Here is a 14,403-nt window from a genome sequence, read left to right on the forward strand (position 1 = left end):
ACACAAGATGTCAATGACCTTTGGACCCTCGTGTGGAATTGCATTAAACAGGAATGATTCTGTCATGGAAATCAATACATGAGCTCAGGAATAAATCCAAGAATCACTGTTTGTGAACTCAGATCCCCATGTCAGGTTAAAGGTATTTTACGCAACAAGAAGCCATAGAGTTAGGTCCACATTTATTTGGGCACTGACCCAAGTTTTGTTTTGTTACCTCTTTACTGAAACATATTCCAATTATAGTTATATAATGGGCATGGACATAATTTCTAGACTCTTTCATTTGAGGGTATAAAGATTCCAATTGTATGAAGGGTTTAGGAGTTTCAGCTCCTTAACATATGCCATCCTCTTTATGAAGCAGCAATTGGACAACTAACTCTTAGGCTTTTTCATGGCCAGGTGTGGGGAATTCCTTTGTTATGTCATTATCAATTAAGCAGATGAAAGTCCTGGAGTTTATTTGAGGTGTGGTGCTTGCAGTTGGAAGATTTTGCTGTAAACAGACAACATGCAGTCGATGGAGCTCTTCATGCAGGTGAAACAAGCCATCCTTAAGCTGAGAAAACAGAAAAAAACCCATCTGAGACATCGCTACAATATTAGGAGTGGCGGAATTTACAGTTTGGTACATCCTGTGAAAGAAAGAACTGGTGAATTCAGCAACGCAAAAAGACCCAGAAATCCACGGAAGACAAAAGTTGTGAATGGTCGCAGAATCATTTCCACAGTGGTGAGAAACCACTTCACAACAGCCAGTCAAATGAACAATACTCTCCAGGAAGTAGGCGTACATATATATATATATATATATATGTATATATATGTGTGTGTATATATATATATATATATATATATATATATATATATATATATATATATATATATATATATATATATATATGTATATGCATATATGTGTGTATATATATATATATGTATATATACATACATATATGTGTGTGTGTGTGTGTGTGTGTGTGTATACCCCTTCTCTCGCCAGCTGGGATAGGCTCCAGTGCCCCCCGCGACCCCTGAAAAGGCTAAGCGGTAGCGAATGGATGGATGGTATCGAAGGCTGCGCTAAGATCAAGCAAAATTATCACAGAACAATTTCCTGCATCAGAAGCCATTAACAGATCCTTATAGACCCTTAAGAGAGAGGTCTTAGTGGAGTGCTGCTTTTGAAAAGCAGACTGAAAAGGGTCAAAAATCTGTAATCTGCATAGTAAGGACCTGGTACACAGGTACCATGACCTAATGGAAAACCCTGAAAATGTTGGCGAAGATGGCAAAGTTGTCTATTGAAGGCTGTCCACAGTGGGACTCCTGATTAGGGAGGGAAAAGGAAGGTATCAAGAAATGAGTAGCGATGCTACTGACTATAACATTAGGTTTGATAGCAGTGTGGCAAATTTCTGAAATAAAGGACACAGGGTGGGATGCATTTGGACATCAGGCAATGACCCATTTTCATTCTTTCATTTAAAATACTATTCACTGACACAGCCTCTCCATCTGCACACCAAGCTAACACTCGAACACATAGCACAAACGTCACAAAAGTAATGACCTTAAACATAACTAATGCTGAAAAGACAGAGACACGATACAAAGGCTGCCACAAATTGTTATTTTGATAGTCGACTACTGACAGATTATTTTTGTGATTGTTCGACTAATCAGATCATGCATCCATTGGACGTAAAACGTACAGCTTATTGCACTAGCATGCATCTGCTCTTATATAACTATCATTAGCTTACAGCTTTAAGTGTTTAAGGTATGTGCTAACTAAAAATAAAGACAAGATTATTAAACTTTTAATGAAATTAGCAGATTATCTCGGTGGAGTTTAATAAACTCAGCCGTCTGCTCCTTGCTATCTAAAATATAACAGGACACTTGAGTAAATTCTTTACCATCTCACACTTTCGTTTAATCAGTTTTCTGTTTGACGTTTATTCAGCTGTGTGGAAACTATAACTTTATTCTCAGGCAAAATGATTTACTCACAAACAAATAAAATACTGAAAAAAGCCAAACAATAACATTTTTAAGTTATCTACGTGACTTATATATCATGTTTAACCTGAGTAGCGAAAGACCGCGGGGGTCTGAAAACGATGTGCCGGGAGTTCGCTGTTCTCACCTGCTCTAGTGAGCCTTGAACCGCCGACTAGCTTTCAAGCTGGTGGGTAACAGACATCTCCAAAAACGTCAGAGCACTTTTGCAAATATGGGACGTCTTGATAAATCGAGCAGATATTTTAAGGTTACACAGCTACATTCTCGCCTGAAAATATCTTAAAAGTTTATTTTGTTACCCAGAAAGAGTAAAATTAAAACTAAGTAGCTGCCGCCATTGTTGTAAACTGGAATTGGCTGGGTCGTGCTATGAATTCTGGATACACCCAACCTATCCTTCAAATCTAGGGAAAAGGAGGACACATTTGTCGGCCGCATTTGGAGGAGTCTACAAATTTGGACAGCCTGCGTTGCGTCGCTGTAACGTAATCTGCCTACAAATGCGACCTCCGAAGGATGTGGCCCCTAAATTTGGACACAGCTACGATACCTGAGATTGCTGCTGCTGCTTCTTCTTCTTCAGTCAGTGCGCCCCAGGGCAGCTGTGGCTACAATGTAGCTTGCCATCACCAGTGTGTGAATGTATGTGTGAATGGGTGAATGACTGAATGTAGTGTAAAGCGCTTTGGGGTCCTTAGGGACTAAGTAAAGTGCTATACAAATACAGGCCATTTACCATTCTTTGGCGTTTGACAGCAGCTGGCATCCTTGTACATGCATTACTGCCATCTTCTGTTTCAGTCCGTTATTACACCCTTAAATCCTACTACTTATTCCCGCGTCTTTCAGGACGCGTGGACTATTAAATTAGTCATCGACGATCTCGACGTAATTGTGACTAGTTGACTTATCGTGGCAGCCCTTGCGTTACAAAAATAAACTGTCAGATTGTGTGTTTTGGACTCTCTCCCAAGCTAATGTTTCTAGCTGTGTGGCATAGGCCTAAGCCAACTCGGGCCACATCACCATTTCAACTGACATCAGGTAAGCAGCTTAGCATGTATACTGAAGTTGTAGAAGCACTTCACTGCTCCTGCCCCTGATTTCTACTGATATTTGAGGCTAGTTCTAACAACACTGCACTGATGGCACTGTGATTCAAGCATTAAAGTAGCTCATCACCCTTGCTGACGAATTGGCCTAGCACTCAGGGACAAGTGATCCATTCAAACCTTTCATGGAACAGTGATTTGGTAGATGGAGTGGTAGTGTGTCTTTTCTTTTAATCATGTTGCAGTGGCCTTCCTGACTTTCTGTGGATGCTGCTTCATTGCGTGCGTGAGAAAATTTCTTACACTGAAAATTTTTACACTGCTCTGTCCAGGACCATCTATCTGTATCGCTAAATAGAGCAGAAAGAGAACACCTAACAAGACGACCTACAGCCCATGATGACTCTACGGACAGTACTTAAGTTAAATGTAATAATGACTATGTTGAAAACCTAGACAGGCGAGACATAAGCCTGATGTATTAAGAGAAAAACACAGTACACTATTTTTTTTGTAAATATTATATTAGAGTGTAGCATAAACACAAGGGATTTGATAGAAAAATTATTAAAGTTATGCAACACTCTTCACAGTAAGCTGAGGAAATGTATGTTCATTGTGTATGCTTTTCCCTCCTTGCAAATAAAATAAAGGCGTTGAAAGCTAGCTAAGTGAGACACTAGCTAATCAGAAAGACTATTTATCCCCAAGGGGCAATTAAGATACAAATTGCCCCTAAGGACGTTATTTACGGATTACCTTACAAACACACATCATCAACACACATCACAAATGCGGCAGGGCTTCGGGTCCTTATGTCGGGTAGTGTCGGCACTTTACAATCAGTTTGGTTTTGGAACGTAAACGCTGCATCTCCTCTCAGCGTCCGCCTCTTTTTGCCATTCCCGAACAGAGATGCGCAATTTCTCCTTGACTTCAGCTGAATTGTCAAAGCTGTTATGATGACGTGTAATTTAACTCTATTATGATAGTAATAAGAATCAAATTATGACATAGAGACGTTTTGGCTTTATTTTGGGGTCTCTGTTATGTCGTTTATGATTTCTACAGTGGTTGGTGGTAAACATACCGTGAGCAAATCAGAATAGAGGGGCGTAAGAGGGGCGGGACCATCGCAGGCAATGTCCAAGAAGAAATGTTCTTTTCTGGAGTCAGGATAAAGAGTTTTATTCCGAATAGTGTGTGGTCTAAACGCTGAGCTGTCGCGATGACTGACAACAGAGATAAAGCTACCGACCAAATGAAGACATGGAAGGCGAATAGAGGCTCTCAGGTCTATACATTCGATTTGATCGATTTTTTTTGGGGGGGGGGGTTGCGCGGTGATGTCGAATTGGAAATGGGCGATTTAAGCTAGCTTTTCGAGAGACCTATCGTTCAGTAGACGATTATATTTGGACATGTAACTTTGTTTTGTAAAGGGCTTACTTGCTAGCATTACTGTTTAATTGTTTTTAGCCAGCGTTCTTCAAAGAAATCGAGTAGGTGACTACACATCTGAGACCTTTTGGGCACTAAAAAACAAACAAACACGCGAACCAGCCGTGAAAGAGCTGTCGTCTGAACAGCGCATAGTAATTGTTACGATAGTAAGATAGACACATGCCAAACTGCACCGTTGTATACACGTGTTATTTTTTATGCTTAACACAGTTTGCATTTTTAACTCCTCATTCAAAATCGCCATCATGTGTTGTTAGTTTGATTAATTAAGTAATTAACCAACTGCACTGATTTTGTTTCTTTACTGGAATCATCAGGTTAAAGTAGCAGAAAAGGACAGTTGTTGCGTATTAGTGTTCTTGTAGTCTTTCTTCAAGATGTATATATTTAATGCTTTTTCTATTATTTTTGTATGTGTGTTGTGTTTTTTGTTTGTTTGTTTGTTTTTGTTTTTAATGTGTTTATTATTAGAAAGCAGATGTGCTGACTACAGGCGGTGGCCATCCAGTGGGAGACAAATTGAACTTGCAGACTGCAGGTCCAAGAGGGCCGCTGCTGGTTCAAGATGTGGTCTTCACAGATGAGATGGCCCACTTTGACCGTGAGCGAATCCCAGAGAGAGTGGTTCATGCCAAAGGGGCAGGTAAGGCATTATGCTGTAATCACGCACTCAACATTTTTTTTGCTTTGAGGTCAGTAAGACAGCAAGACATTTCATGCCCACACTTGGAACTAAGGATTATGGCCAGATATACAATCACAATATATTTATTTCATTTTGATCCAATAATAATACTCAAATATGGAAAACGGTGGAGTGCCCGCGTAAGGGCGTGTACCTGCCTCAAGTGGACGAGTTTAAGTATCTTGGGGGTCTTGTTCATGAGAGAGGGGAGCAAGAGCTCAGCAGATGGATTGGTGCTGCGGCTCCAGTAAAGTGGACACTGTATCCATTCGTCGTGGTGAAGAGAAAGCTGTGCGTACCCGTTGATCTACGTTGTCACCCGCACCTATGGTCACGAGTTTTTGGTATTTGGACATTTAACATGCACTAGAATGCCACAAATACAGAGTTACTAAGGTATGTATTCAGCTCCTGACACCAAAGACTGCCCATGTTTAAAAGGTATTAACAGCAGGCATGTGGTGCACTTATTTCTGAGATAAAGCAGTGGCCTGATCCTTAACACTGGAAAGTGTTCAAATTTATGTGCAAATTTAGTCAAGAATTATATTCTGGTGCAGGCAGATGGCTACAAATGACTGCATTAAATTACAAAGTTAAACAAGACAACCAAAAAAGAAGTATAAAAGGAAATGTGGATCCTGCTTATTTGTGGATTAACTCTGAACAATTGTTAATCTTTACAGGCTTTACAGATCAGGGCTTCAGACTTTGCACAGACATTGAACGGGTTATTTGTTGGCCTACGAGCCAACAAACAACTTGGGTCTTAGATTTGTCCTCATGATAAATAAAGTAAATACAAGAACTCGAAATTTGTGAAGCTGATATTAGCAGACATGTCTTTTAAAATCTGTATTTATTTTTATTTTTTTCTCCATTATTCAGGGGCATTTGGCTACTTTGAGGTCACTCATGACATCACTCGCTACTGCAAAGCCAAAGTGTTTGAGCATGTTGGCAAGACTACACCAATTGCTATCCGCTTCTCCACTGTGGGTAAGAACGCCTTGTTCGCCTTGGTTAAAGATTTGCTCGGGGTGGGGGGGGGGTGTTTATTCTTCCCTGTTTACACAGTTTTTGATGTGATAGTTTGGACTCTTGCTATTGAAATCTATAGTAGCACCACAGACTGCACTCTAGGTCCTTACACTCGTATGACTCATTGTTATTTGCAAGTAGCAGGAGAGGGACAGCTCAGCTTCGGCCAATACTGGGGTTTTATTTAGCAGCTTAAATTGATGTAACTAAGGACCATCAGTGGTTTTCAGGCGATTCTTAATGGGGAAACATGTTCCATATCCACAGAGCTCTGACATAAGTGGCCTAAAGATTGTGTTGCTTTCCATGATGTTTTTGTGGCCTGGGGATCACCAAGCATCTACTACATCACAAATGTACACCACTTCTTCACAGTCCTCCATCTGCTTTCAGCATATTTTATATTTCAATTAAAAAACAATGTATATTATTCAAAATTGCGCATGGGATGGAGTTTGCCTCAGAACTTTGACTATACTTATGTTTAAACTGTCAGGACAGTTTAAATATAAAACAGGAATATTTAAAAATATACTCCTGGATTATATGAGCCCTTACTCTTCTCACAACATGTTCATGTCTGCTGAAGACAGATAATTAGCTTGTGAAAATATGAGGAGAAAATGAACGTGTTCAACAGTTATGAAACGCTTTCATAGGAAAATAATATGGACAATTAAAACATTATACTGAATGTTTCAGAAAAATGCAACAATAGAAGATGATGATAATGATTTACTGCTGAAAATGTTTTTGGTATGAGTTGAAAACCAAACTTTTAAATGCAAAGTGTGAGTAAAAGTGGTTATTTGTTAAAGGAGTGTTCATTGTAAGAAGCTGGCCATGTGATGGTAAGTGGTGTACTTAACATCTTGATTTGTGTGACACCAGAAGGGCCATTAAAGGTAACTTTCAACAATGCTATTGGCTGTAAGTTGCAGATGGTACAAACTGCCTCCAAATTTAGTCTAAAATAGTTAACCATGTTACTTCATTGATTTTTGAGGAGTTGCTGTCTTTTGGTTTGTTTGTTTGTTTTTTTTTAATATCCCAGCTGGAGAGTCTGGGTCTGCAGACACTGTGCGTGACCCTCGAGGTTTTGCAGTCAAGTTTTACACTGAAGATGGCAACTGGGACCTGACGGGCAACAATACCCCAATTTTCTTCGTCAGGGATGCCATGCTGGTGAGTGGGTGTAGGGACACATGTGTCTGGGCAGACCATAATGGTTCAGATTTGTATAATTTTGTGTGACAGAGTTGTAGTGTTACAGCAGTATGTATTTTTTTTTATGTAAATAATTCCTCCAGGAACAGATTGTAGATCTAGTTTCATAAGTGGATGATTTTTCAGTTTTGTGTCTTGTTTTTTTTTTTTTGTTTTTACATTAAATATCTTACATGGGGTGTTTACACTCTTACTTTAACTCAAAGTTTATGAAAGCCAAGCTTGTTATTTCTAATGTAAGATATTTAAATCCAGAGACACATTCCTCACAACACTTGTGCTAATATCAGTCAAGTGTACATTGTCTTATATTAATGTCCCACCTTTAATCCTGTGCAGTTCCCATCCTTCGTCCATTCCCAGAAGCGCAATCCCCAAACCCACATGAAAGACCCTGACATGGTGTGGGACTTCTGGAGTTTGAGGCCCGAGAGTCTGCATCAGGTAGATGCTGCTGAGCCTGATACTGAAAAGTCTAGTATATTATGTCATTTCACTTGAGGTGTTTCTAAAATACACATTTAGGATAAAGAATATTTTCAAGTAATTGAGTCTTTCTGTGCACTGTTGCTCACTGTCTTTATACTTGTAGTCATCATCGACAGTGATTGGCACAGAAACTCTTGTAGTTTTTTTCATTGTCTTGTGTCTTCTCTTGTCTCCTGTGCAGGTGTCTTTCTTGTTCAGTGATCGAGGTTTGCCTGATGGCCACCGTCACATGAATGGCTACGGCTCTCACACCTTCAAACTGGTCAATGCCGATGGTGAACGTGTCTACTGCAAATTCCACTATAAGGTCTGCCTGAGGTCAGGTTTATTAGCTGTTATGGTGTGTGTTCTGTCATGTCTGACTTCATTTTTTTAAAAATTAATTTTGTAGACGGATCAAGGAATAAAGAATTTGACGGTGGAAGAGGCAGACCGCCTGGCAGCCACCAAACCAGATTATGGAATTGCAGACCTGTTCAATGCTATTGCTAATGGAAACTACCCATCCTGGACCTTTTACATCCAGGTCATGACCTTTGAGCAGGCTGAGAAGTTCCGGTTCAACCCGTTTGATCTTACAAAGGTACTGCAGTTCTGCACAACAGAAAACATCTGAGTTATAAAGTAATACGTGACATAAATGTGCAGTGACTTGGTAACTTGTTTTCCAAAAACGTCCATATTATCAGAGGATGTCTCTAAATAATGACGTGCTCATTTGAAAATCACAAATGACTTTTGTGATTTGTAAATTTTATTCGCGGTGCAGGTTTGGTCACATAAAGAATACCCACTGATCCCTGTGGGCAAACTGGTTCTGAACAGGAACCCAGTCAACTACTTTGCAGAGGTGGAGCAGCTGGCCTTTGACCCAAGCAACATGCCACCAGGCATCGAGCCCAGCCCTGACAAGATGCTGCAGGTGACATTATGGCAGATTTGACAAGCTAGGGGGGAATGAAGAAAAGCTAGGTTGGTATTGAGCTCTGTCCTCCATGTTCTTTGTCTAGGGTCGCCTCTTCTCCTACCCAGACACGCATCGTCACCGGCTGGGGGCAAACTACCTGCAGATCCCTGTCAACTGCCCCTTCAGGGCTCGTGTGGCCAACTACCAGCGTGATGGTCCGATGTGCATGCATGACAACCAAGGTGAGACGTGATCAGGTCTGGTACCTGTGGCTCAGAAATGAATCTTGAGTAATCGTGTAATTTTAATCCAGGTAGTGTTACAGTTTATTTATACTGAGTTCTTAACCGTTATTTTTAACTGTTATTATACATGTTACATATACACAAGTGCATATCACCTTTGAAGTAGACGATCAGTGATGGTGTTTTAACAAATCTTAGTCATCCAAAAACACCCTTATTATATAAAATAATTAGAAATAATTTTATAACATGCATAACCACAGTCATCTACATTGTGCACAAAATGTAAAAACTAGTAATAACACATTAATTTTATTGCTACATTTCATGCATTTTACAGTGGTAGATGTGTGAATAACGTATGTCATCACTATAACCACTGATTATGGTTTTTCCACAAACATCTCGTCTTTGTTCATTTTTAAATTTCTTTCCTTCACTGCCTCACCAGTGTTTTTGTTTGACCACCAGGTGGCGCTCCAAACTACTACCCTAACAGCTTCAGTGCCCCAGAGACCCAGCCTCAGTTTATTGAGTCCAAGTTCCAAGTGTCTGCAGATGTTGCTCGTTACAACAGCTCAGATGAAGACAATGTCACACAGGTAATGATGATTTAACACAGTGGTTCCCAAAGTCTTTTTGCTGGGCCCCCCTTTGTTTTACAAGAAAAAAGTTTGCCCCCCCCCCCCCTTTCTCGCGCGTGCACACGCACGCACAAACACATCCTCCAACCACACACAGCCATATTTTGCTCCATTGCGGTTTATTTCACACCTCAAACATTTAGTAAACAATTAAGCAAATACGAGTAATCTGCAATAAATTACAGGTAGTAATAAAATAAACCACAAACTCTTTTACTCTACGCCCACACCTACACGGGTATTTTTGAAAACGCAGCTGTTTCGTCCACACGTAAACAGCGTTTCGAATCACCGAAAACTGAGATTTTTTTTTAAAACTCCTTTTTTGCTTTTACGTGTGGACGAGGAATACACAATTCGTCACACAACGTCAAAGGTATGTGCCTTTTTTCACGTCACGCTGTGCGCCACGTTATTGTTTACATGAGATGAATTGCAGAATGGCAGATAGTCAGATTAACAGTATTTCGTCTCTATCTTCAGGTTTTACACACTTACATATACACACGCAGTTACTGTCCCTCCATTTAGAAAGGCAGAGGCGTCACGGTGTGATTATTTTACATGTAGTTGTTTTTTTCCTGTGTAATAATATTCAACATTGCTATCAATACATTTTTCAAAAAATGCCTCTCTGTGCAAAATGGGTTTAAAAACATAAACAGCTGTGGGATCCTGTTTGTCCGTGATTTAGACAGGGGGAACAAATCGTGGCAGGATGAGCCTGATATTATTTGTATCCCGCTGTAACTTTACTGTATAAAGAACTAACATCTCTAAAATGCCAGGAGTATTTAGTCATTACAAGAAGTGTTTGTGAACTAAAAATCAAGAATATGGGATACTGCTTGTCCGTGATTTGGAGAGCCCAGTGCGTGCTCCCGATGCAGGGAAAACCAATTCTGCAGGGGAGACCTACTTTGGCACTTGTGCAGGTGAAACCAAAGGGCAGATATGCTTCACCATATTTTCTAGTCTTTGGCTTAGAATGAAGTTGGTTTGGAAACATATTCAGCGATGCTTCATCTCCTGCTTTGCGTTTGTGTGGGCGCCCTGTGCAAGCAGTGTCCAAGCGTTGCTTGTTTTGTTTTTTTCACTTTTCATACCGCGCCCCCCCTGCAATGGCTCTGCGCCCCCCCTAGGGGGCGGGCCCCACACTTTGGGAAGGTCTGATTTAACAGGATCTGTAGGTGTGTGACACAGAGTGTCTGAGGCCCAGGCATTTTCAGATTTGCTAATATTAAAAAGCTGCATAAATCTGTATTTAATATGAACAGTGGATCGAATGATAAGATGAAATAGTTGCTCATTTTGTAAAGGGTAATGGAAATATCTAGATTTAGTTTTTAAGGCTTTTTCTTCCTGTTACTGCACTCGTTTGGTTTCTTCTGCCTTATCTTGTAAGGAACTATAGTCAAAGCTAATTCTTACTAGTAATAAACAGTAAGTGTAATGGGGGGGGGGGGGGGGGGGGGGGTGTTCTTTTTTTTTTTTTTTTTTTTTTTTTAAGTCTTCAAATCAAGTTGATGCTTCTGAGTCAAAATCTGTTTCTGATTAGTTCCTTTTTCCTCTGGAGAATAAACCTGTGTGTTTTTTGCAGGTTCGCACCTTCTACACTCAGGTCCTGAATGAAGAGGAGCGACAGAGACTTTGCCAGAACTTGGCAGGGTTTCTAAAAGAAGCCCAGCTCTTCATCCAGAAACGCATGGTGAGTCCAAGCACTACAGTGTTAGTTGTTGCTCATAGTTTGTGCTTTTTGGAATATGAGGTTTTAGGAAACATTTTGTGCTTATGGGTAAATGTAATCTAAAATGCTACAATAGCATTTACTGAATGTTTATTTTTCATGGCTTATGGGAGATGGAGAGAATATTTTTCTTGCATGACTTGCAGGTCGAGAATTTGAAGGCTGTCCATCCAGACTATGGAAACAGAGTTGAGACCCTTCTCAAGAAGTACAATGCGGAGGCCAAGAAGGTATGTGTGTATATGTTTGTCTATATGTGCTCCGATTACCACTGGGACCACTGTTATCTTCACCCTTCACATTTTCTCGAGCTCTTCTCTGAGCCCTTGGTATTTCTTGAGCTTCTCGTGTTCCTTCTTCCTGATGTTGCTGTCATTCTGTATGGCTACGTCTGTCACTACGGCAGTTTTCCTCTGCTTGTCTACAACCACTATGTCTGGTTGGTTAGCCCTCACCATTTTGCCTGACTGTATCTGGAAGTCCCACAGGATCTTAGCTCGGTCATTCTCCACCACCCTAGGGGCATCTTCCATTTTGACCTCGGGACTTCCAGGCCATATTCGGCACAGATGTTTCTGTATACTATGCCGGCCACTTGGTTATGGCGTTCCATGTATGCCCTGCCTGCTCCCATTTTACACCCTGCTGTTATGTGTTGGATTTTCTCAGGGGCATCTTAACACAGCCTGCACCTGGGGTCTTGCCTGGTGTGATAGACCCCAGCCTCTGTGGATCTTGTGCTCAGAGCTTGTTCCTGTGCTGCCATGATATTGCGTCTGTGCTGTCTTTCAGTCCAGCTTTGTCCAGCCACTGGTAGGATTTCTGGCTGTCAGCCACTTCCTTTATCTGCCGGTGGTACATACTGTGCAGAGGCCTATCCATCCATAATGGTTCCTCCTCTTTCTTGGGTTTCTGCTGCCTGAGGTATTCACTGAGCACGCGGTCGGTTGGGGCCATTTTCCTGACATATTTGTGGATGTTCGTTGTCTCATCCTGGACTATGGTGCTAACACTCACTAGTCCCCGGCCTCCTCCGATTAGCATACAGTATCAGGGTGCTGGACTTGGGGTGAAACCCTGCATGCATGGTCAGGAGCTTCCTGGTCTTGATGTCAGTGGCTTCTATCTCCTCCTTTGGCCAACTACTAGTATTTTTTTTTGTTTTGTTTTTTTACTTACTGTGCTAAGTGCCTTCTTTTTACTTTATATTTTATACTTTTACTACGTTTACTTGGTTATTATGTTACTATGCTTCTTCTTGTTTTATTGCTGCTGGCCTCTGTGAGCTACCAAACAAATTTCGTTGTATAACTACAATGACAATAAAGTTCTTTAAGTCTTATTATCCCAGCAGGGTACCTGATCACGGGCAGGGCATAGGTGTTGTTCTTACCGTTCAGCTGACTCCTCAGGACTTGCTTGACGCTCTGACCCATGTGCCTTTTCATGTTAGCTGCGGTGATGCCTGACAGGAGCTTCCATGTGGTACTGAGGCTGGTTATTAGTTAGTAGTTGTATGGGACTGTTACCTTCTGGAGGTCCTTGGGGATCAGCACTGTCCAGCCTTTGTTAGCTACTCTGGGTGTCTCTCGTTGACTAGTAACTGGTTCATTTGTGCTGCTAGACACTCACGTAGTCAGCTTCTTTAGCCATTAGGCATGAATCATGTCGGGGCTTGGTGCTGTCCAACTTTTCATACTGGAGTCCCTTTCTTGGATGTCTACCACTGTAATGAATACTGGACCCTGTTCAGGGAGGTTGCTGTGGTCTGCTCTTAGATACACTGGTTACTGAGCATTGTTTTTATGTGTTGTGTCCTTCTCCTGTTGTTTTTTTTTTAAATTTAATTTAATTTATTTTTGTTAAATTTCAAATACTATATAACACTACAAAACTGCGAATGGAAACACTTTTTTTTCTCACTCTTAACTAACTGGAGCCTTTCATTGAACTACCAAATAAAAAAATTGGTACTCTCTTTCGGACAAGACACATGGCAGCACTTCTGCCATAATGTTGTTTGCATTTTTATATTGTTAAATACAAACATAAGTGTGCACATTGCTGCTAGTGGAAAAATGTATCTGATCTCATTTGTGTTTTGTGTTTTGTTTTTTTACTCTGTCCCTTTTCAGGATGTCACTTTGCACGTTTACAGCCGTCCTGGAGCCTCAGCCATCACCGCCTCATCTAAGATGTGATGCCTTAAATTTCAAAAGATGCACCTGTGTGATAACTGTTAACTAAAATGGACCATTATTTGAACCATCAGAAAAGGTTCAGAATACTAGCAGTCAAGTTTTTAATGTTTTGGCTAATTGGTTTTTAATTCAGTTTTTCCAAGCAGTTTATTTCTAATAATTCTCAGCAGCACTTGCATTTTTCTTGTTATCTACAACACAACCAGGTTGAGATAAAGTTGCCATGATTCTTCTGCAGTGTGTTTGAGCTTTGAATATTTATTGTTGGATCACTCAAGTTTAACTTCCTCATATTTGGCTGAACCACTGGTGAATGTGATTGTGGTATGTAGCAATAAGCAACCAAGAAGTAATATTGACTAAGACAGTCTTCTGTGCCTTTCATATGCAAAGCCTACAACTAACAATGGAGTTGAACTTTATCTGAAATCTATTCTGTGCCTGTAGTAATGAATTTGTAATTAAACGTTTATCATTTGTCTACTTTTGTCTTCCGTTCTTTAAAGAAATGGCAAGTGATCAATTGATTTCCATGCTATGTACAACCTTTAGTTGGAAGCAGTTATGTTCAGAGTTTTAAATTGTCTGGTTGTGCATGAAAATAAAACATCCCTGGTAACAGCTGTAAGGTGGGGATGAGTTTTCTCACACAGGACAAGACCCCAGACTG

At 40.6% G+C, this 14,403-nt stretch overlaps 1 protein-coding gene across 1 annotated transcript; it reads left to right on the plus strand.

Moving 5' to 3' along the window:
- Positions 1-4,213: 4,213 nt before the first annotated feature.
- LOC134631177 (catalase-like) lies at positions 4,214-14,216 on the plus strand. Its single transcript, XM_063479240.1, has 13 exons — positions 4,214-4,377; positions 5,019-5,190; positions 6,121-6,231; positions 7,328-7,458; positions 7,840-7,944; positions 8,171-8,296; positions 8,381-8,572; positions 8,759-8,911; positions 9,000-9,138; positions 9,613-9,743; positions 11,386-11,493; positions 11,679-11,762; positions 13,668-14,216. The coding sequence occupies exons 1-13, from the start codon at positions 4,312-4,314 to the stop codon at positions 13,731-13,733; spliced, it is 1,584 nt and encodes a 527-aa protein (XP_063335310.1). The 5' UTR covers positions 4,214-4,311; the 3' UTR covers positions 13,734-14,216.
- Positions 14,217-14,403: the final 187 nt, after the last annotated feature.

Source organism: Pelmatolapia mariae, linkage group LG7 (genome assembly GCF_036321145.2).
Source record: "Pelmatolapia mariae isolate MD_Pm_ZW linkage group LG7, Pm_UMD_F_2, whole genome shotgun sequence".
Classification (NCBI taxonomy): Eukaryota; Metazoa; Chordata; class Actinopteri; order Cichliformes; family Cichlidae; genus Pelmatolapia; species Pelmatolapia mariae.

Coding starts and splice junctions, on each gene's coding strand:
- LOC134631177 (XM_063479240.1), top strand. CDS start 4,312: ATGACTGACAACAGAGATAAAGCTACCGACCAAATGAAGACATGGAAG. Junction 7,459..7,839: donor TCGTCAGGGATGCCATGCTG/GTGAGTGGGTGT, acceptor AATCCTGTGCAG/TTCCCATCCTTCGTCCATTC. Junction 11,763..13,667: donor ACAATGCGGAGGCCAAGAAG/GTATGTGTGTAT, acceptor GTCCCTTTTCAG/GATGTCACTTTGCACGTTTA.